General features: G+C 41.8%; 2 protein-coding genes across 7 annotated transcripts in view; both read right to left on the bottom strand.

Moving 5' to 3' along the window:
• The window catches only part of LOC130355322 (keratin, type II cytoskeletal I-like), a 98,453-nt gene that overhangs the window by 7,234 nt on the left and 67,527 nt on the right, over window positions 1–23,692 (bottom strand). The window lies entirely within an intron of this gene.
• Window positions 17,953–23,692, bottom strand: part of LOC130355319 (keratin, type II cytoskeletal 6C-like) — an 80,211-nt gene continuing 74,471 nt past the window's right edge. For all 6 annotated transcript variants that reach the window (XM_056555339.1, XM_056555338.1, XM_056555341.1 and 3 more), the window contains 9 exons: window positions 21,706–22,310; window positions 21,329–21,549; window positions 20,747–20,807; window positions 20,537–20,632; window positions 20,248–20,412; window positions 19,766–19,891; window positions 19,437–19,657; window positions 19,023–19,057; window positions 17,953–18,930 (listed from right to left, as the gene is read on the bottom strand). In XM_056555339.1, coding sequence (XP_056411314.1) covers window positions 18,512–18,930; window positions 19,023–19,057; window positions 19,437–19,657; window positions 19,766–19,891; window positions 20,248–20,412; window positions 20,537–20,632; window positions 20,747–20,807; window positions 21,329–21,549; window positions 21,706–22,302 — 1,941 coding nt within the window. In that variant the 5' untranslated portion in view covers window positions 22,303–22,310 and the 3' untranslated portion in view covers window positions 17,953–18,511. The remainder of the gene's footprint in view (window positions 18,931–19,022; window positions 19,058–19,436; window positions 19,658–19,765; window positions 19,892–20,247; window positions 20,413–20,536; window positions 20,633–20,746; window positions 20,808–21,328; window positions 21,550–21,705; window positions 22,311–23,692) is intronic.

Here is a 23,692-nt window from a genome sequence, read left to right as displayed (position 1 = left end):
TGTGTTTTTATGTTACTAAGGCGGCACCACACTTTTTCTTGGTTTAAAAGGTGAGATTTGCAGAAGAATTTACTTTGTTCCCTCCCCTGTTATCTGACCTTGGATTTTCCTTTGTAAATACAGTAGAGGAGTAATTTAGTAGATTGGCCTTTTTCTCATCCTCCTCCACCATTACCCCCATATTAGGCTGGGTTCACATCACGTTTTCTCCCATACGGGAGCTCATACGGCAGAGGGGAGCTAAAACCTTGCGCTCCCATATGCCTTTCTATGCGCTCCCGTATGTAATTCATTTCAATGAGCCGACCGCAGTGAAACATTCATTTTTGCGCCATATGTGGTTTAATGTGCCGGGAAAAAGTGCATACGGCGCAAAAATTTGCCGACCGGACCGAACGTTTCACTCCGGCCAGCTCATTGAAATTAATTACATACATATGAAAGCATACGGGAGCGCGAGGTTTTAGCTCCCCCCTTGCTGTATGTGCTCCTGTATGGGAGAAAACGTGATGTGAACCTGCCCTTATTTCTTAAGTGGCCAATATTTTCAGTTTTAAATTTATTATTTATGTAGGTGAAAAATATTTTGGGGTTCTTTTTACTTTCTATGGCAATTCTTCTCTCTGCTGCAATTTTTCCTAGTTTTATTTATTTTTTACAGATTTTATTTGTCTCCTTATAATTCTTTAATGTTTCCCCACTAACTTCTTGTTTTAGTAGTCTAAACACATTTCTATTATTGTTTATCGCTTTCTAAACTGTTTTGGTTAGCCAAATTTGTTTTCGCCATTTTCTAGCCTTTTTATTCCTATAGGGTATATGTTGTTCACAATATCTATTTAGTATGCTCTAAAAATATCCCATTTAGCTTGTGTAATTTTATTACTGAGGGCACGGTCTCAATCTATGTGGCTGGGGTCCTCTCTTAGTTGTTGAAAATTGGCTTTTTTGAAGTTTAACCCCTTAAGGACCCAGTGTTTTTCCATTTTTATTTACACCGGCAATGTAAAGGTAACAACCTCCCCCTCTGACGCATTTCTGCCCTACCGGATCTTAATCATAGATACAGGAGATAGCATTGACAGATATTTAAGGAGCATATAGCTCCACCCAAAAAAGGGAGTGACTAAAGTAAAAAAAATAAAAAAAGACACAAAAATACAAAGGCAATACAATTATGAAAAAGAACTCAGAAAAAATACAACAATATTCATAACGCATAACTAAATCAAGCCTATGATTTATGCCCTTAGGGAATGAGATATCAAACATGAGTATCCAGTAACCTTTGCGATTCAACTTTTTAGAACGTCTATCTCCTCAAAGTAGTGGCTTAGTAACCCTTTCTATTCCTGTAAGGGTACTTACATCGCCTGCATGCACGTGTGAAAAATGTTTGGAGATGTTAGAAGGATTTCTGGTAATATGGGTGGCTCCATAGACATGTTTTCTAAGTCTATCCTTAATGTGTCTACTAGTGCAGCCCACATAACCTAAATTACAAATATTACAATTAGAGATGAGCGAATTGAAGTTGACGAACCCGAATTCGTTACAAATTTCATGAAAAATTAGATTTGCAGCGAATACGAATATCGCCGCGATTCTATAGCAAGAATCGCTTCATTAAACTCCATTTTACAGCGTTCCAGGCTATTGGAGACCTAACATGGTGGATCCACATGTGAGTACATGGGACGGGGGATTATGGGAGGGCGAGAAACAGCGGCGGGAATGAAGGTAGGTGGGCTGACCCTGAATCACATGTGAGATGCAGCCTATCAGTGTTCACTGACCCCTGTGATGTCACAGCCCCTATATAATCGGCGGCCATCTTGCCTCTTTTCATTTCATCTATGCACTCAGATGGAGAGGACAGGACTGCGTGTGTGTGAATAGCTCATACCACAGCGTTACACTGCAACTGCTAGTCACATCAGTATTAGGGAAAGGCAGGAGTGCAGAGTGCTGTGCTGTTACACTGAGAAGGATCATTGATAGCTAAACCTCCTATTCATGTTATTGAGCACTGCAGCAGAGAGGGGCAGATAGCTGTCAGCTGCCTCATACAGATCTCCAAGCTGGCTGAACTTTCTGAAGCATCTTTTCTCCTCATTTCTCAGTCCAATTGAGTTTTTTTTTTTTCTCCACAAATCTTCTGCTGCTCTGAATTGTGTGACAGAGTGCAATTTAGTGTTTAATCCCTGGATTTTTTTTTTTTTTTTTTGTGGTGCTGCACTGTTGGGTCCTGCTGCTGTTCAGAAATACATGATTGTTCAGTGGACTGTAGTGCATTTGTACCATTTTGTACCTATTAATCTGTCAAGGGGCTACATACTGTGCAAGTCCAAACAATACTATTCACCGGCTGTTTTTTTTTTTTTTTTAAATAGAGTTTTCTCCGTGTATAGTTACGCATATTACTGCCCTCATAAGTGCATACCCCATACGTACATCCAAGTATAGTACCATTTAGTACCTGTTAAGCTGTCAAGGTGCTCCATACTGTCAAAGTCCAAACAATAGTATTCACCGGCTGGTGTTTTACAAAAATACAGATTTTTTTCTGCGTATAGTTAGGCATATTACTGCCCTCATCAGTGCATACCGCATAGGTACATCCAAGTATTTTACCATTTAGTACCTGTTAAGCTGTCAAGGTGCTCCATACCATCAAAGTCCAAACAATAGTATCCACCGGCTGGTGTTTTACAAAAATACAGATTTTTTTCTGCATACAGTTAGGCATATTACTGCCCTCATCAGTGCATACCGCATAGGTACATCCAAGTATTGTACCATTTAGTACCTGTTAAGCTGTCTAGGTGCTCAAAACCGTCAAAGTCCAAACAATAGTATTCACCGGCGGGTGTTTTACAAAAATACAGAGTTTTTTCTGCGTATAGTTACGCATATTACTGCCCTCATCAGTGCATACCGCATAGGTACATCCAAGTATTGTACCATTTAGTACCTGTTAATCTGTCAAGGGCCTACATACTGTGAATGGACAGCCGTAAGTAATCACCTGCTGCTGTTCAAGGCAAATACTGTTTAAAGAGTAGTGTAGCGTATTGTAATACCCTCATAAACGCACTAAGTATGTCAGGCAGAGAAATGCCAAGACGTGCACAGAGGAGTGGCAGAGGCCTAAATACTTCAGGCAGAGTTGGCAGCAGACTTGGGGCGAGTGGCAGCAGGAGTCGCAGTGAAAGGCCTGAGATCCCGTTATCAGCCAGTGGTCGTGTCTCCAACAGCAACCTATCTGCCGTCGTCTAATAGAGGGCAGTCAGCAGCTACTGGACAGCCAAGAAGGGGAGGAGACATGCGCCGCTTGCTCCGCTAGGCGTTTAGTGCGGCTGGGGTCATAGTCACCCCAAGGCGAACTCCTCTGTCCACTAAAAATGTGGAGAGACTGACGTTTGTGAAGATGAATCAGGGATGGATCAGCCAGGATTTCCAGCCACCAATGCCAGATGCCTCAGAGTAGATTGACCATGCTGCTACACCAACATTTCCCAATTATGGTTGGTTATGAAACCCTCTTGGGTTATCAATTACGGTTATGAAACCCTCTTTGGTACTGCCATTGCCTGCTACTGGGTCATTCTGTGTCTTTCAGGAACTACTTGCCTCACTGATGCTTCTGGCCGTGGGCCTATCATCTATGGATGTTTAGCAGTAGCTAAAAATATGCTTAATGCACATGTCAACATTGATCTTTAAATGTAAGGGGTTGGTTATGAAACCCTCTTGGGTACTGCGAATGACTGCTCCTGACTCATTCTGTGTCTTTCAGAAAATAATTGCCTCCCTGATGCCTCAGGCCTTGGGCCTTCAATTTTTTGGAAGTTTAGCAGTAGTTAATACATGCTTAATGCAAATTTCAACAATGATCTTTAAATTCTCGGTGCTCTGCCGGGGCGAGGATCCGAGGACCTCACTAAACCATCCAATCGGTAGTAGAGACATGCGGTGTGTACAAAGGGCAGGGACTTAATGAACCCGAGCTTATGACCCGCACTTAGCTGTGATTCATCTTTCCTGGCAAATAATTGCAATCCCTGATCCCTATCGCGAACAGGGTTCAGCGGGTTACCCGCACCTGTCGGTGAAAGATAGACACACGCTGGTCCGTTCAGTGTAGTGCGCGTGCAGCCCCGGACATCTGAGGGCAGAACACACCTGTTATTGCTCGATCTCGCGAGTGATCGTGCAATGTAAGGGGTTATTAAAGCCTCTTGGGTACTGCTGATGCCTACTTCTGACTGTTCCTGTGTCTTTCAGGAACTACTTGACTTCATGATGCTTCTGGGCTTGGGCCTTTAATTTTAGGATTTTTGAAATACATACATACATGCTTAATTTAAATTTCAACATTTATGATGCAATGTATGAATAAACACTCTTGGGTAGTGTTTTTTTCCAATTTTCTGATAATTATCACAGTAATAAACTTGAATTTTCCACAATAATAACCATTACACCATTGAACGCTTGTTGCTTGTGATTTTTTTAAGTAAAGGATGAACTCTACCTCTTTATTTCATATAAAATGATTTTATAGAAGAATGTCTTTTGGTGGTCCCCCATCCTGCATTATAGAGTCTTCTGGACTCTTGGATATGCACTCTTGGAAACCAAAAATGGCTAGTCAGTGCTATGGAGACATTGCGCCTACATCTTACGGCCACATGAGCCCTGTGGGTGCTTGTGAGATTAGGTCCTTTGTACCCACACGGCGGGGTGTGGGACACAAATTTTGATTTAAATTTCAAATAAAAAAATCACACATTTCAATGGTCTCCTCATGCTGCAGCCAACTCCAGGCTGCATCATTCTGGTAATATATAGAGAGCACTCGCTGTCCAAAATTTTCGTTAACATTTTTCGTCAAAAATGTTTGTCTTTTTTATTAGGGATTGTGAAGCTTGGGTGAGTACTCATGCATCAGCCAACTCCAGCCTGTGTCATTCAGGCAATATATGGTTTACTGATGGTGCTGCTGGGCCTGGGTCTGGGAATTTCAAATTTTCTCATAGGTAGCACCTGCTATTCAAAAGTCTTCTTCATAAATTTCTACAATTGTTGTATTTTTTTGGAGGGATTGTGAAGCCCTAGTGTGTACTCATGCATCAGCCAACTCCAGGCTGTGTCATTCAGGCAATATATAGGTAGCACCCGCTGTCCAAAATATTCTTAATTTTTTTTAAAAAATGGTTGTTTTTTCTTTGGGATTCTGAAGCCCTGGTGTGTACTCAATGCTGCTTCCTGCTACACTCTGTCAGCCCGTTGGTCCTGTGACAGTGTGCTACTCCGCCTCCACATCCTCCACTGTGTCTTAAGCCTCCACTGCCCGGACAAGTCTCAGTGGCCCTTCAGCATACCATGTGTGCAGGTCACGGCGGTGTCACGCTGTTCTTCACATGGTTTGCCTTGGCGAGAAGTCTTGGAAACAATGGCCGGTCAGGGCAATGGAGACATTGTGCCTAAATCTTACGGCCACATGAGCCCTGTGGGGGCTTGTTGGATTTGGTCCTTTGTACCCACACGCTGGGATCCGGGACACGCAAAGGTTGTTTTAAATTTCAAATCAAAAAAGGATGGCGCTGCTGGGCCTGGGTCTGGGAATTTCAAATTTTCTCATAGGTAGCACCCGCTATCCAAAATCTTTTTCAAAAATTTCTAAAATTGTGGTGTTTTTTGGGGGGGGGGGGGTTGTGAAGCCCTGCTGTGTACTCGTGCATCAGCCAACTCCAGGCTGTGTCATTCAGGCAATATATGGGTTACTGATGCCGCTGTGGGGCCCGGGTCTGGGAATTTCAAATTTTCTCATGGGTAGCACCCGCTATCCAAAATCTTTTTCAAAAATTTCTAAAATTGTGGTGTTTTTTGGGGGGGGGGGGGGGATTGTGAAGCCCTGCTGTGTACTCCTGCATCTGCCAACTCCAGGCTCTGTCATTCAGGTAATATATGGGTTACTGATGTCGCTGTGGGGCCTGGGTCTGGGAATTTCAAATTTTATCATAGGTAGCACCCGCTATCCAAAATCTTTGGTTTAAATTTCTTAAGTCATCTTTTAATCTTAGGGATTGTGAAGGCCTAGTGCCTACCCATGCTGCTGGCAACTCCGGGCTGTGCCCTTCATCCACTATATGGTCTCCTCATGCTGCCAACACCTCCATGCTGTGTCATTCAGCCACTATATGGTGTCCTCATGCTTCAGCCTAATCCAAGCTGTGTCATTCAGCCACTATATGGTGTCCTCATGCTGCCAACACCTCCACGCTGTGCCATTCAGCCACTATATGGTCTCCTCATGCTGCCAACACCTCCACGCTGTGTCATTCAGCCACTATATGGTGTCCTCATGCTTCAGCCTTATCCAAGCTGTGTCATTCAGCCACTATATGGTGTCCTCATGCTGCCAACACCTCCACGCTGTGCCATTCAGCAACTATATGGTCTCCTCATGCTGCCAACACCTCCACACTGTGTCATTCAGCCACTATATGGTGTCCTCATGCTGCCAACACCTCCACGCTGTGTCATTCAGCCACTATATGGTCTCCTTATGCTTCAGCCTCATCCAAGCTGTGTTATTCAGCCACTATATGGTGTCCTCATGCTGCCAACACCTCCACACTGTGCCATTCAGCCACTATATGGTGTCCTCATGCTGCCAACACCTCCACGCTGTGCCATTCAGCCACTATATGGTCTCCTCATGCTGCCAACACCTCCACGCTGTGTCATTCAGCCACTATATGGTGTCCTCATACTTCAGCCTCATCCAAGCTGTGTCATTCAGCCACTATATGGTGTGCTCATGCTGCCAACACCTCCACACTGTGCCATTCAGCCACTATATGGTGTCCTCATGCTGCCAACACCTCCACGCTGTGCCATTCAGCCACTATATGGTCTTCTCATGCTGCCAACACCTCCACACTGTGTCATTCAGCCACTATATGGTGTCCTCATGCTGCCAACACCTCCACGCTGTGTCATTCAGCCACTATATGGTCTCCTCATGCTTCAGCCTCATCCAAGCTGTGTCATTCAGCCACTATATGGTGTCCTCATGCTGCCAACACCTCCACGCTGTGCCATTCAGCCACTATATGGTCTCCTCATGCTGCCAACACCTCCACGCTGTGTCATTCAGCCACTATATGGTGTCCTCATGCTGCCAACACCTCCACGCTGTGTCATTCAGCCACTATATGGTCTCCTTATGCTTCAGCCTCATCCAAGCTGTGTTATTCAGCCACTATATGGTGTCCTCATGCAGCCAACACCTCCACACTGTGCCATTCAGCCACTATATGGTGTCCTCATGCTGCCAACACCTCCACGCTGTGCCATTCAGCCACTATATGGTCTCCTCATGCTGCCAACACCTCCACGCTGTGTCATTCAGCCACTATATGGTGTTCTCATACTTCAGCCTCATCCAAGCTGTGTCATTCAGCCACTATATGGTGTGCTCATGCTGCCAACACCTCCACACTGTGCCATTCAGCCACTATATGGTGTCCTCATGCTGCCAACACCTCCACGCTGTGCCATTCAGCCACTATATGGTCTCCTCATGCTGCCAACACCTCCACACTGTGTCATTCAGCCACTATATGGTGTCCTCATGCTGTCAACACCTCCACGCTGTGTCATTCAGCCACTATATGGTCTCCTCATGCTTCAGCCTCATCCAAGCTGTGTCATTCAGCCACTATATGGTGTCCTCATGCTGCCAACACCTCCACGCTGTGCCATTCAGCCACTATATGGTCTCCTCATGCTGCCAACACCTCCAGGCTGTGTCATTCAGCCACTATATGGTATCCTCATGCTTCAGCCTCATCCAAGCTGTGTCATTCAGCCACTATATGGTGTCCTCCTGCTGCCAACGCCTCCACACTGTGCCATTCAGTCACTATATAGTTTCCTGAAATAAAAAGGATGGAAAAGCGCTCCACTGTGAAGGACAATAAGTAAAAGGAGGTGAGCCCCTATCAATGGAGAGACTCACCAGATGGTGTTGTGCTATAGAGGCAGAACGCTTTAGCAGGCACGTAATCCTTTCGGAAGTTTGGGATGGAAACTCCGCATGGACATCCACCTAGGACTGCAGCTTATCCCGCCCTCGGCTAGACATAGGGAACGTGAACTGATGATTGTGCACTTTTCTGGTGCACAGGTAATAGGGATATTTCAGCGCTGTCCACAACCAAGGTAAATAGTAAAAGTATTTGCAGTCTGAACTGTTACAACCACGAATGGCCGAACATCCTTTCGATGAGATCGTGGGCGATGTATGTGTTGCGGATAGACTGCGACTCCTCCGCGCGCTTCGGCCGTGTCTTTCGCAACAGGGGATGTTCGGCCATTCGTGGTTGTATGTAGGCTAGAAATAGCCTTTTTTAATATAGATTCGCTGCAAAAAAATTTGGATTGAAGCAAACTTTTTGGGAAAATTCGGCGAGTCGGACGAATCGAATTTTTGAAAAGTTCGCTCATCTCTAATTAAAATGTATATTTTAAATAGCCCAGGTGGTATTGAAATGTATAAAAGATGAAATAGTAAAAGATAGACCCGCAATAGTTTCATTCAATTCTTTGGTTTGTTTGAAAAACGCACAGCAACCGCAACGGTTACCGCCACATCTGAAACAGCCCTTGACATTAAGCCAAGTATTGTGGGAGCTGTTTGCTGTTATATGTGAGGATGCAAGTATGGTTTGTAAATTAGGTGGGCGTTTAGCTGAAAATCTGCAGCCCTTGTGTATGACATTTTTAAGAATGGTATCTTGTTCTAATATAGGAAGATATTTACCAACAATGTTTTTGATTTTATTATATTGTCGACTATATGTAGTTACAAAAGTGACTGTTTCTTTATGATTACTATTGGTAATGGTATCTTGGTGTTTATATTTATTGTGTCTAAAAAATTTGGGGGGGGGGGATTTTTTATCCTGTAGAAGGTCTACTCTTTTAATTACAAGAACTTTGTCGATGGCAGAATTTATCAGACCTTCAGGGTCATTTCTCTGTTTCAATCTATCAGACAGCTTAACATTTTCAGCCTCAAAATGATCTGAAGAACAGTTTCTTTTGCTTCTGACAAATTCTCCATACGGCAAGCTTCTGATGATATGTTTTGGATGACAAGAATTGGCATGAAGTACAGAGTTGCCTGCAGTAGGCTTTCTATATGTTGAGGTGAAATTTTTTGATCTGTGACTTTCAATTTAACATCAAGATAGTTAATTGTGACAGAGTGATTGCAGTTTAGGTACTGAACAAATTGTGGTACGGCCGCCACATCAGAAGTCCAGATGATGATAGATAATGTCATCTATGTAGCGGCCATACCACAATTTGTTCAGTACCTTAACTGCAATCCCTGTGCCTTGAAATTTATTTATGATTTCCACTCATCCAAAACATATTATCAGAAACTTAGTGTATGGAGAATTTGTCAGAAGCAAAAGAAACTGTTCTTCAGATCATCTTTTTGAGGCTGAAAGTGTTAAGCTGTCTGATAGATTGAAACAGAGAAATTACCCTGAAGGTCTGATAAATTCTACCATCAACAAAGTTCGTGTAATTAACCCCTTGGGGATGGAGCCCATTATGACCCTAAGGACGGGAGCATTTTTTGCAAATCTGACCACTGTCACTTTAAAGGGGTATTCCAGGCAAAACCTTTTTTTATATATATATATCAACTGGCTCCATAAAGTTAAACAGATTTGTAAATTACTTCTATTTAAAAATCTTAATCCTTCCAATAGTTATTAGCTTCTGAAGTTTTCTGTCTAACTGCTCAATGATGATGTCCCGTCCCGGGAGCTGTGCATGATGGGAGAATATCCCCATAGGAACTGCACAGCTCCCGGGATGTGAATCATCAGAGAGCAGTTAGACAGAAAACAACAACTCAACTTCAGAAGCTAATAACTATTGGAAGGATTAAGATTTTTTAATAGATGTTATTTACAAATCTGTTTTATTTCCGGAGCCAGTTGATATATATATATATATATATATATATATATATATATATATATATATATATATATAAAAAGTTTTGGCCTGGAATACCCCTTTAAGCATTAATAACTCCGGGATCCTTTTACTTATAAATTTGATTCCAAGATTGTTTTTTTCATGACATATTCTACTTTATGGTAGTGGTAAATTTTCGTTTATACTTGCATCATTTCTTGGTGAAAAATTAAAAAATTTGATGAAAAATTAGAAAATGTAGCATTTTTCTAACTTTGAAGCTCTCTGCTTGTAAGGAAAATTGACATTCCAAATAAATTATATATTGAATCACATATACAATATGTCTACTTTATATTTGCATCATAAAGTTGACATATTTTTACTTTTGGAAGACATCAGAGGGATTCAAAGTTCAGCAGCAATTTTCCAATTTGGAATTGGAATTGGAAATCAAAATTTTCTAATTTTCAAAATCAAAATTTTCTAAATTGGAATTTTTCAGGGACCAGTTCAGTTTTGAAATGGATTTGAAGGGCCTTCAAATTAGAAATACCCCACAAATGACCCAATTATAAAAACTGCACCTCTCAAAGTATCCAAAATGACATTCAGTAAGTTTGTTAACCCTTTAGGTGTTTCCCAGGAATAGCAGCAAAGTGAAGGAGAAAATTCAAAATCTTCATTTTTTACACTCGCATGTTCTTGTAGACCCAGTTTTTGAATTTTTACAAGTGGTATTAGGAGAAAAAGCCCCCCAAAATTTGTAACCCAATTTCTCTAAAGTAAGGAAATACCTCATATTTGTATGTCAAGTGTTCGGCAGGTGCAGTAGAGGGCTTAGAAGGGAAGGAGCAACAATGGGATTTTGGAGAGAGAATTTTTGCTGAAATAGTTTTTGGGGGGCATGTCACATTTAGAAAGCCCCTATGGTTCCAGAACAGCAGAAAACCCCACATGGCATACCATTTTGGAAACTACACCCCTCAAGGCACGTAAAAAGGGGTCCAGTGAGCCTTAACACCCCGCAGGTGTTTGACGACTTTTCGTTAAAATCAGATGTGTCAATGAAAAAAATAAAATTCCCCTAAAGTGCAGATTTTTCCCCAAATTTACCATTTTTACAAAGGGTAATGGGAGAAAATGCCCCCCAAAATTTGTAACCCCATCTCTTCTGTGTATGGAAATACCCCATGTGTGGACGTAAAATGCTCTGCAGGCGAACTACAATGCTCAGAAGAGAAGGAACGCCATTGAGCTTTTGGAAAGAGAATTTGTTTGGAATGATAGTCAGGGGACATGTGTGTTTACAAAGCCCCCTGTGGTGCCAGAACAGTGGACCCCCCACATGTGACCCCATTTTGGAAAAAACACCCCTCACAGAACTCAATAAGGGATGCAGTGAGTATTTACACCCCACTGGCGTTTGACAGATCTTTGGAACAGTGGACTGTGCAAATGAAAAATTTAATTTTTCATTTTCACGGACCACTGTTCCAAAAATCTGTCAGACACCTGTGGGGTGTAAATGCTCACTGCACCCCTTAATACATTACATAAGGGGTGTAGTTTCCAAAATGGGGTCACTTGTGGGGGGGTCCATTGTTCTGGTACTATGGGGTTTTTGTAAACACGCGTGGCCTTCAATTCCGGACAAATTTTCTCTTTAAAATCCCAATGGCGCTCCTTCTCTTCTGAGCATTATAGTGCGCCAGCAGAACACTTTACATCCACATATGGGGGTCTTTTTTTCCTATTTGCCCTTGTGTAACACCAGCATTTTAGTGAAAACATTTTATTTTTTTTCATTTTCCGATCCAAATTTAATGAAAATTCGTCAAACACCTGTGGGGTGTTAAGGCTCATTATACCCCTTGTTACATTCTGTGGGGGGTGTAGTTTCCAAAATGGGATCACATGTGGGTATTTATGTTTTTGCGTTTATTTCAGAACCGCTGTAAAATCAGCCACCCCTGTGCAAATCACCAATTTAGGCCTCAAATGTACATGGTGCGCTCTCACTCCTGAGCCTTGTGCGCATTTTACGACCACATATGGGGTATTTCCGTACTCAGGAGAAATTGTATTACACATTTTTTTTTCCTTTTACTGCTTGTGAAAATAAAAAGTATGGGGCAACACCAGCATGTTAGGCTGGTGTAGCCCCCAACTTTTCCATTTCATAAGGGTAAATGGATAAAAAGCCCCCAAATTTTGTAGTGCAATTTCTCCCGATTACGGAAATACCCCATATGTGGCCCTAAACTGTTTCCTTGAAATACGACAGGGCTTCGAAATTAGAGAGCGCCATGCGCATTTGAGGACTAAATTAGGGATTGCATAGGGGTGGACATAGGGGTATTCTACGCCAGTGATTCACAAACAGGGTGCCTCCAGCTGTTGCTAAACTCCCAGCATGCCTGGACAGTCAGTGGCTGTCCAGAAATGCTGGAAGTTGTTGTTTTTCAATAGCTGGAGACTCCATTTTGGAAACACTGCCATACAATACGTTTTTCATTTTTATTGGGGGGACAGTGTAAGGGGGTGTGTATGTGGTGTTTTACCCTTTTTTATGTGTTAGTGTAGTGTAGTGTTTTTAGGGTACATTCACACTGGCGTGTTACGGTGAGTTTCCTGCTAGGAGTTTGCGCTGCTGCGAAAAATTTTCCGCAGCCCAAACTTGAAGCAGGAAACTTACTGTAAACCTGCCTGTGTGAATGTACCCTGTACATTCACATGGGGGGGGGGCAAACCTCCAGCTGTTTCAAAACTACAACTCCCAGCATGTACTGACAGACCGTGCATGCTGGGAGTTGTACTTTTGCAACAGCTGGAGGCACACTGGTTGGAAAAAATTCAGTTAGGTTCTGTTACCTAACTCAGCATTTTCCAACCAGTGTGCCTCCAGCTGTTGCAAAACAACAACTCCCAGCATGTACTGACAGACCGTGCATGCTGGGAGTTGTACTTTTGCAACAGCTGGAGGCACACTGGTTGGAAAACCTTCAGTTAGGTTCTGTTACCTAACTCAGTATTTTCCAACCAGTGTGCCTCTAGCTGTTGCAAAACTTCAACTCCCAGCATGTACTGACAGACCGTGCATGCTGGGAGTTGTACTTTTGCAACAGCTGGGGGCACACTGGTTGGAAAACCTTCAGTTAGGTTCTGTTACCTAACTCAGTATTTTCCAACCAGTGTGCCTCCAGCTGTTGCAAAATTACAACTCCCAGCATGTACTGACAGACCGTGCATGCTGGGAGTTGTACTTTTGCAACAGCTGGAGGCACACTGGTTGGAAAACCTTCAGTTAGGTTCTGTTACCTAACTCAGTATTTTCCAACCAGTGTGCCTCCAGCTGTTGCAAAACTACAACTCCCAGCATGTACTGATCACTGAAGGGCATGCTGGGAGATGTAGTTATGCAACAGCTGGAGGTTATGCAACTACAACTCCCAGCATGCCGAGACAGCTGTTTGCTTTTTGGGCATGCTGGGATTTGCAGTTTTGCAACATCTGGAGGGATACAGATTATAGACCACTGCACAGTGATCTCCAAACTGTGACCCTCCAGCAAAGAGCTGTTTGGGCATGCTAAGAGTTGTAGTTTTGCAAGAGCTGGAGGGATACAGTTTAGAGACCACTGTATAGTGGTCTCAAACTGCAGCCCTCCGGCTGTTGCAAAACTACATATTCCAGCATGCACAAACAGCTGTCTGGGCATGCTGGGAGTTGTAGTTTTGCAACATCTGGAGGGCTACAGGTTAGAGACCACTGTATTGTGGTCTCAGACTTTAGCCCTCCAGATGTTGCTAGGCAACTTACCAGCTTCCGTAGGATCCAGGGAGCCGTCCTCTTCTGCCGCACGACATCGCTGCCCGTCGATCTCCGTCGCCCAAAGCCTCCGGATGGGTAAGTGGATATTCGGCGCCTGGTCCCCTTCAGTTCCTTGTTCTGCCCCGCCTATTGTGGGGGGGGGGGGGGGCAGTACGGGGAAAATGAAAGTTGACCCCCCCCCCCCCCGCCCCCGATCTGCTACTGGACGTCGCTTCTGGCGACCAATAACAGGGATGGGAGGGGTGGCACCCCTGCCACCTCACTCCTATCCCTTCAGGGGGATCGTAGGTGTCTTAGACAACCGCGATCCCCCTTATATTCCGGGTCACCATGGACCCGTATGACCCGGAATCGGCGCAAATCGCAAGTGTGAATTCACTTGCGATTTGCGCCGATCGCCGACATGGGGGGGTCTAATGACCCCCCTGGGCATTTGCGTGGGGTGCCTGCTGATCAATATCAGCAGTCACCCCTGTCCGGTCCCCGCCAGGCACGGGGCGGGGACCGAAATTCCCACGGGCGTATGGATACGCCCTTCGTCCTTAAGTACCAGGACGCAAGGGCATATGCATACGCCCTTCGTCCCCAACAGGTTAAAAGAGTAGACCTTCTACAGGATAAAAAATCAAAAAATGTTATACACAATAAATATAAACACCAAGATACCGTTACCAATAGTAATCATAAAGAATCGGTCACTTTGGTAACGACATATAGTCGACAATATAATAAAATCAAAAACATTGTTGGTAAACATCTTCCTATATTCGAACAAGATGCCATTCTTAAAAATTTCATACATAAGGGCTGCAGATTTTCAGCTAAACGCCCACCTAATTTACAAACTATACTTGCACCCTCACATATAACAGCAAACAGCTCCCACAATACTGGGCTTAATGTCAAGGGCTGTTTCAGATGTGGCGGTAACCGTTGCGGTTGCTGTGCATTTTTCAAACAAACCAAAGAATTTAATGAAACTATTGCGGTTATATCTTATTCTATTTCATCTTTTATAAATTGCAATACCACCTGGGCTATTTCTCGTGTAATTGTAATATTTGCAATTTTGGTTATGTGGGCTGCACTAGTAGACGCATTAAGGATAGACTTAGAGAACATGTCTATGGAGCCACCCATATTACCAGAAATCCTTCTAACATCTCCAAACATTTTACGTGCATGCAGGCGATGTTAGTGCCCTTACAGGAATAGAAAGGGTTACTAAGCCACTACGTTGAGGAGATAGACGTTTTAAATTGTTGAATCGCGAAGGTTACTGGATACTCATGTTTGATACCTAATTTCCTAAGGGCATGAATCATAGGCTTGATTTAGTTATGAGTTATTAATATTGTTGTATTTTTATTTTTTTTGGAGTTCTTTTTTATAATTGTATTGCCTTTGTATTTTTGTGTCTTTTTCTATTTTTTTACTTCAGTCACTCCCTTTTTTGGGTGGAGCTATATGCTCCTTAAATATCTGGCAATGCTATCCCCTGTATCTATGATTAAGATCCGGTAGGGCAGAAATGTGTCAGAGGGGGAGGTTGTTACCTTTACATTGCCGGTGTGCATCTGTTTGTATCGTATGGATTTTAACATGGATTTCCAATAAAGAAATGTTTTTACCAGTGCTGTGAATCTTTTGGATAATTAAAATGATACACTACTTATATAGGTTTGATTTTGTCGTACTTCTGGAAAAAATCATAACTACATGCAAGAAAATGTATACGTTTAAAATTGTCATCTTCTGACCCCTATAACTTTTTTATTTTTCTGCGTATGGGGCAGTATGATGGCTCATTTTTTGCGCCGTGATCTGAAGTTTTTAGCATGTCCATTTTTGGATTGATAGGACTTATTGAACTTTTTATTCATTTTTTCAAAAAGTGATCAAAAATGCACTATTTTGGACTTTGGAATTGTTTTGCGCGTACGCCATTGACCGTGCAGTTAAATTAATGAAATATTTTTATAATTTGGACATTTCCGCACGCGACAATACCACATGTTTATTTTTATTTACACTATTTTTTTTAAGGGAAAAGGGGGGTGATTCAAACTTTTATTGTGGAAAGGGTTAAATGATCTTTATTCACTTTTTTCTTTGCAATGTTATAGCTCCCATAGGGAGCTATAACACTGAACACACTGATCTTTTACATTGAGCAGTGGTTTCTCATAAGAAACCACTGATCGATGATTCTGCCGCTTGACTGCTCATGCCTGGATCTTACGCACTGAGCAGTCATTCGGCGATCGGACCGTCTGGAGGCAGGTAGGGATCCTCCGGCTGTCTTGTAAGCTTTTCAGGATGCCGCGATTTCGCAACGGTGATCCCGAACAGTTCCCTGAGCTAACCGGCATGGTTTTACTTTCACTTTAGACGCGGCGTTCAACTTTGAACGCTGTGTCTAAAGGGTTAATAGAGCGTGGCACCGCAATCAGTGCTGCGCGCTATTAGCCCCGGGTCCCGGCCGTTGTTAGAGGCCGGGCCCGACCACGCCGTAGCCCCGCGTTATAGAACGGGAGCAGACTCATGATGTACCTATATGTCATGGGTCCTTAAGGGGTTAATGTTTTTTGTAGCCCGGCTAGAAGACATCCTAAAAATCACTCAATTTTTTCTCTCACACAGTTTGACAAATCTGGGCCATTATGTTGTGATCACGATTACCAAGATGACCCCCTACCTCTACCTTGGATACCTTGTGTGGCCTATTGGTTAGTATAAGCTCCAGAAGCGACCCCCCTCTTGTTGGGTCCTGCACTAGTTGGGATAGGTAATTGTCCTTTATAATTGTCAAAAATCTCTTTCCCTTGCTGGACCTTCAAAAAAAAAGATAAAAAAAAAAAAAATAAAAAAAAATAAACATACTCACCTAACTTCCACGTAGTCCATATTGTTTCTTCTCTTCTTCTCTCCTCTGGTCTGTGCTTTGGCACATGATGATGATGTCACACTCATGTGTCAGACCAAAGAAGACCTCTTGTAGCTGTCTGCATAATGCGGACGGCCACAAGAGAGATTGACAGGGCGAGGAGCCAATGGCTCTCTGCTTGTCAAATAACCGAGTGCTGAATTTAACTATAGGTGCGTCTTTAAGACATGCTTATAGTTTAATTTGTGCTGGACCTAGAAGCAGGAGACCACTGTTAAAACAGCGGCCTTTTGCTTCTGTGTTGGGGCACTGATCTTCCCTGCTCTCCACCTGCACCTCAACCTGCTTATAAGAACTGACAGGAAGAAACCCCTCACAAGGAGGCTGGCTGAAACTTTTTCGGTAGTGTGAGTTAGGGGACAGAAGTTCTATGTCACTGATATATCACTTGCTGCAGTTAGGACTCAGAGTAGGTGTAGTGATGACACCCCACCTTCTTTTTAAAGCTGGATGCATCATGGCAAATATAGGATGCATTAAGAGAAAAATATCTTGGGGAAATAGGAATCAAGCTGGCAGGCAACCCCTGCATGCCACAGCAACTAAAATAGGTATACAAACAGCATACACAAAAACTTTTATGTTATGCTCTAATATAAGCCTCTACAATTTCTGCCACCTGACTACATTAATTCACATTTGGTAGAAGATCAGAAAACTGAACATTGGAGTAAACATAGTGGATGTCTGAAACTGTTTCACAATGGTATACCCACAATGGTCAGTCAGGATGCAAGTGTATGTAGTATAGTAGTGTTTCTGCAGTGCCATCTTATAAAGATGCCTATTTAAAGGGGCTATCATAACTTTTAAAGTTATCATCTATCCATAGGATTAGCTGTCCTAATGCCAACAGTACCGAAAGGCAGGTAGTTACCAGTAGACCTTGTCTATTGCCCTTCTATAATCCCTCTACAAAAAAGGGTAGGGTCCCAAAAAATCTTACCGAAACTAATTAGTCCTGTAAAGCTATTGCTCAATAATGACTGTGCTATTTCTGTGTTAACTTTTGACTTGGGGAGAAAATGGGATATGAAGCTTATTTCATGTAAAACCATTTTGTTTAGGTGTCATGGGCGGGTTAGGGTAACATATTAGGGCAAACATAATCATCATATTAGAAAAAACAACAAAATACCAATCCAGTTTAGATCCACATGCAGTTTATTGAAGATAAAAAGAAAAGACAAGATGTGCAAGCCTGGAGCTGAAAGATCCAGTAATGCATTAACCAGTATTTATATACAACAAACCTAGGATCCCTCACATGCATAACTAAGAAACAAAGAAAGCAAGAACTTACAAGACTGGCGCCAGCCATCGCCTAGCTCAGAAGTCTCAAACAAACTCACCTAGGTATGTTACAGGGATACACATTAGTGCAATTACATTCATACACAGGGAATATAAGGACACATCACCCTCTACATGATATGGTCGTGATCCTTTGCGTTGACAAATACAGTGGTGTTAACTTTTACAATACCTTAGAATATACTTATCTATTCAACTGATGGTTGACTTATTTAAGATGTCAATGGGAAGTTTAAAAGATCTATGTTATAGTCAATTGTATCCCTAAGAACAGACAAGGTATGAGCCAGGATGATACAACTGAACATACTAGTGAAGCTTCTTGTATTTTAGCAGATTGACAAAAGTATAGGGAAGTTTGGAGTTGAAGGGTGGTGACCAGTGCTAGGGCAAAAGAACATCTTAATATGTTCTCTTCACTGAGGATGATGATGTTTTTGAAACAGCGACTGTGCTTCTGCCTCCAGAACGGCTGGCACTGCTCCCTTGAGAGGCACCATGTTGCCCACTGCTTGACCCATAATGAGCACTGCTGGACCCATATTGAGCACCGCTGGACCCATATTGACCACTGCTGGACCCATATTGACCACTGCTGGACCCATATTGACCACTGCTGGACCCATATTGACCACTGCTGGACCCATATTGAGCGCCGCTGCCTCCTCCAATGCCATATCCACTTCCTCCAGCAGAACCGAATCCTGCTCCTGCACCAGCACCGTATCCTCCAGCACCAGCACCATATCCTCCTGCACCAGCACCGTATCCTCCTGCTCCTCCAGCACCAGACATGGTTGAAGAACCTCCACTGACAACAGCTAGATTTAGAAATAAGAGATATTAGATATGTTTCAAACATTACTTACACAATAATGTCATGACTTTAATCACAATAGTGAGCTGTACTTACAGACAGTGACATTGTTCACTACTTGTCCGGACATTCTGAAAGCATAAAAAAACGGGAAGGTTAAATTTTTTTTTACAGAATTGTTATATTATTATTACTACTTTACTATTTGGTACTGATTTGGACTATCTTATTGATAGTGTGTGCCAATCCTTTGATGCAAAACATTGGAGTAAACTCAGTCAGTGAAGAGATAGCATAATTAAGTGAAAACTGTCTGACGTGTTTAGTAAAATCTGTCAGATTTACTACACTGCCTATACCACTGTGACAAATTTGGCAACGTTTCAACCTTTCTCATCTAGTTTTATGCTATTGAAAATTTGGAATAATTTTTACAAAGGAAGATTAGTGTTGTTCTAGGCCTTGGTCTTGATCAGGTTTACAAAAACAGATGTATCATATGAAACTAACCTTTCCTCTTCTCCCTCCAGCATGCACCTATAGGTGGCAATTTCAACATCAAGAGCAAGTTTCACATTCATGAGCTCCTGGTAGTCGCGCAGTTGACGGGCCAGGTCTTCTTTGGCCTTCTGCAAAGCAACTTCAAGTTCAACCAACTTCTCTTTAGCATCTTTCAGAGCAAGTTCACCACGTTCCTCAGCCTCAGCAATGTTGGACTGGAGAGATGCAATCTGTTAAAATAATTTTTGGTTATTCTTTGATGCCCAAAGCAAATCTCCATTGTTGTATTCCAAAAAAATTCAGCCATTTTTTAAATAAATCTAACCAGTTAGGCCTACCTGCTTCTTGACGCTTTCAATCTCAGCCCTCAGCCTCTGGATCATACGGTTCAGTTCTGAAATTTCGCTCTTTGTGTTCTTCAGGCTGTCACCTTGTTGTCCAGCGGCAGCTTGCAACTGCTTGTACTGATATAAAAGAGAACATGTTAACACCAGTAATACATACACAAGCAGATCACATATTCTGTGTGCCTAATATAATACATGAAATTGTAAAGGTATTTTATTGAATAGATAGGCTTTGAGCTTTATGACCTAATATACCGTGATAATCTGCAATAAAAGTATCTGTAAACAGCAAAAATAAGGATGGGAGTGAATATTAATATCATTTATATGTATTTCCTAATATATGTCATAATACATTGCTTAGGTTTCGACTTGCAATTGCAATCTATCTATAAGGAGTATAGGGTGGGGTCTAATTATATGTGTAGATAAGGGTTTGGATTTGCATGCATTAACAGGTGGATGACACTAACCTTGTTGTCATATAAGGCTTCTGCTTCAGCTCTACTTCTCTGTGCGATTTGTTCATATTGATTCTTAATCTCACTAATGATGTCGTTCAGGTTCAATTCCCGGTTGTTATCCATAGACAGAACAACAGAGGTGTCACCGGTTGATCCTTGTGTTTGTGAGAGCTCCTGCAAACCACAAAAAGTATCATTCATCCATTCAACAAAGTTTATATAAAATTAGTTTGAACCTGTTTTCTTTTTTACTTATATTCAACCATTTACATGAAAATAACTAAAAACCAAGACTCACAAGTTCATATAGAGTTCTCAGGAAGTTCAGCTCTTCTGTCAGGCTATCCACCTTGCACTCCAGATCCACCTTGGTCATATATGCTGCATCTACATCCTGCAATGATATAATGGTCAATCCATTTCTATAGAGTTCAATTGCTATCTCATAATATTAACATTTCATAACTGGATACATTTAAAAATAATAGTTGACTTAAACCCGACTGACCTTCTTAAGCACAACAAAGTCATTTTCTGCTGCAGTGCGCTTGTTAATTTCATCTTCATATCTGTAGAAAATACAAATATAATGAAAAATGGCCAATCCTTTTTGTGTATGTCTTGGCCTGTTTTACACAAGCCTATTGCTAAACATTTGTAAAAAAAAAAAAAAATGACATATTACAGAGGAACTTGTATCAGTTTAAGATCAGTAATGCATCAGTTTGGACTACATAAGAAATGGAAGTAATATGGATAAAATACTGATGATATACTGGTGCAACACATATAAAAAAGAAATAGAAGAAAATAGTCTCTGTCTCATCTGTAACATATGTCTGCATTGTCTATATGAATAGACTCTTACATTTCCTTTGATTTAAGGCTAATTCATACTACTGCATAAAAGTATGGATCAAACACATATCTATAATACAGATATTAGTTTTTCAATTTGCTCCATTTTTGACATATTGTGTCCATGTTTTTGTAAATGTTTCACTCATATTTGTTCATATACAGGAACTATGCAGAAACAGAACTTGTAATATTAAAATTATCACAATTGTAAACTACAATGCCATCATACTTTTTCTTGAAGTCCTCCACCATTTCTTGCATGTTTTTCAGCTCATTCTCTAGACGGCTTCTCTCGCTTGTTATAGAGTCAAGATGTTTCTTCAAATTGCTAATAAAGTTTTCAAAAAGGGGCTCTAAGTTGTTTCTTTTGGTACCACCCTTTGATCCTTGTTCTTGCAAGAGGCGCCATTTTGTTTCTAGGACTTGGTTTTGCTGTTCCAAGAATCTAACCTATAAATGAAATAGAAAGCATGCTAAAACTCTGATACCACAGTTGTCACCAAAAAATGGTTATTCACAATTTTATTCAAGCACATATGGTTACATTTAACTTTTACTAAAGATAAATTGATCTTTATCTGTAGTCTTTTTCTTCTTATGTCTTACCTTGTCAATGAAAGATGCAAATTTGTTGTTGAGGGCTTTAATCTGTTCTCTTTCTTCAGTTTTTACTTTTTGAATGTTGGGATCTATGTCCACATTAAGTGGCTGCAAAAGGCTTTGGTTGATTGTGACTTCTTGGATTCCACCAGGTGGGCAAACAGGAAATCCAGCATCACCTCCAGGTCCGCCAAATCCTCCTGCTCCACCACCGAATCCTCCTGCACCACCGAATCCTCCTGCTCCACCACCGAATCCTCCTGCTCCACCACCGAATCCTCCTGCTCCACCACCGAATCCTCCTGCACCACCACCGAATCCTCCTGCACCACCACCGAATCCTCCTGCTCCACCACCGAATCCTCCATGACCTCCACCAAAGCCTCCTGCACCACCACCAAAGCCTCCTGCTCCACCTCCATAGCCTCCCCCAACTCGAGTGCTGCCTGCGCTAATCGATATTCTTTTACTTCCACCAAGAAATAGACTTCTGGATCCAAAACCAGAGCTACGAGAGCCACTCGTTCTTCCTCCGCCAACTGAGCAGGAGCTAAAGCCCTTGCTTCCACCGCCACCACTTTGCTTTTGCATATAAGCAGCCATTATGGATTCTGGAAAATGAAGTTGAAAGGGAACAAGAAGAACAGATAAGGTGAAGGAGTGTGGGCCCCTCTGCACTCAGGGACAACAGTCTTCCTTTTTATCTGTTTGAAAAGTTGGGCTTGGTTGCATGGGTGTCAAAAGACCAGTTTAATGCAATAGTGGGTTTGGCAAGGCTGGCAACCGCCCATCAATCTGCTTAACTGATCACACCTATGGAAAATATTGCTTTGCTTGCACTGCTCAATCTCAGTAATCTATTTTCGGTATCTGACTATGTGAATGCTGATATCAAGATATTGTATATAAAATGAGCTTCATTTTCTTCTAATGCATTAAATTAAAAGAATAAGCCTCTAGGGTTTTTGTTGCCTCATTCCCACGATCATTAAACATAATCTTCAGTGTGATTTTAACATATAGTTGTCTGCCATGATTAAAAGAATCCACCTGTCATAGGACACTCACATACTAATGAGGTTAGGGTTAATTATGCAGACGTTTATGTAATAACTGGCATTAATCTAACATGTCTACAGTAATTACATGATTTTTTTTACTCTTATACATTTACTTGTATTAGTCTAAGTCAACAACATCCATAAAGACTAAAAAAAAACTGTGTATTTAGAATGGCAATAACTTAACAAATCCAATACATTGGAGGAAATGTAGAAAGCCTGTGAGGTGCTGAGCAGTGGAGTCCCAGTATATACAATGTAAAACAAGTCAGTAGGCTATAGACAGAAACCAGTAAAACCAGAGAGCCTGAGTGTTGATGTGCAATAGGGCCAAGTACAACAAGCCGGTGAGATATGTTGGAGAATGAGAGGCTGTGACAGCCCCAGACGGGTCAGTGTAGGCTGTGGGAGAGTTCTAGCCTAGAGGAGATGGCTGCCCTGAGACCCTTTATGTAGAAGGTCTTTGTCCCAGAAATAATGGATAGTAAGCCAATCCTTCCCTGTAGACCAAAGGGTATATGGGCTACATAAAAATCTGTAACCTGTGGAAGTATTGACAAGTGAAAATTGTGATGTTCCTGCTTATTGAAACTGAGTTTATAACTGTATAGTCCTTTGAAAGGATGTAACTCTTTAGGTCTTAGGGGCAAAACACATTTTCTAAAAATGAAAGCCTTTTGAGGGCTTTTTAGTGGAATGACTTATTTCAGTACCATTATTTCGAGTAACATACTGTATAACATTTTGTTTAGTTTTTATCAACTCTTTCTAAAGGGGTATGGGGAAAAAAGAAACTTCCCAATTGTTTTTAAGCATTTATGCGTCATTCACTGTGTTGTATAAATAAAACATTACTTTAACTCTGTGGGTTAGCACAATCATCAGTACCAAATTAATTCATTTTCTTAGGTTTTGCACTTTTGCACAATATA

This window comes from Hyla sarda, chromosome 2 (assembly GCF_029499605.1).
Source record: "Hyla sarda isolate aHylSar1 chromosome 2, aHylSar1.hap1, whole genome shotgun sequence".
NCBI lineage: Eukaryota > Metazoa > Chordata > Amphibia > Anura > Hylidae > Hyla > Hyla sarda.
This window is presented reverse-complemented; position numbering and strand designations above follow the sequence as displayed.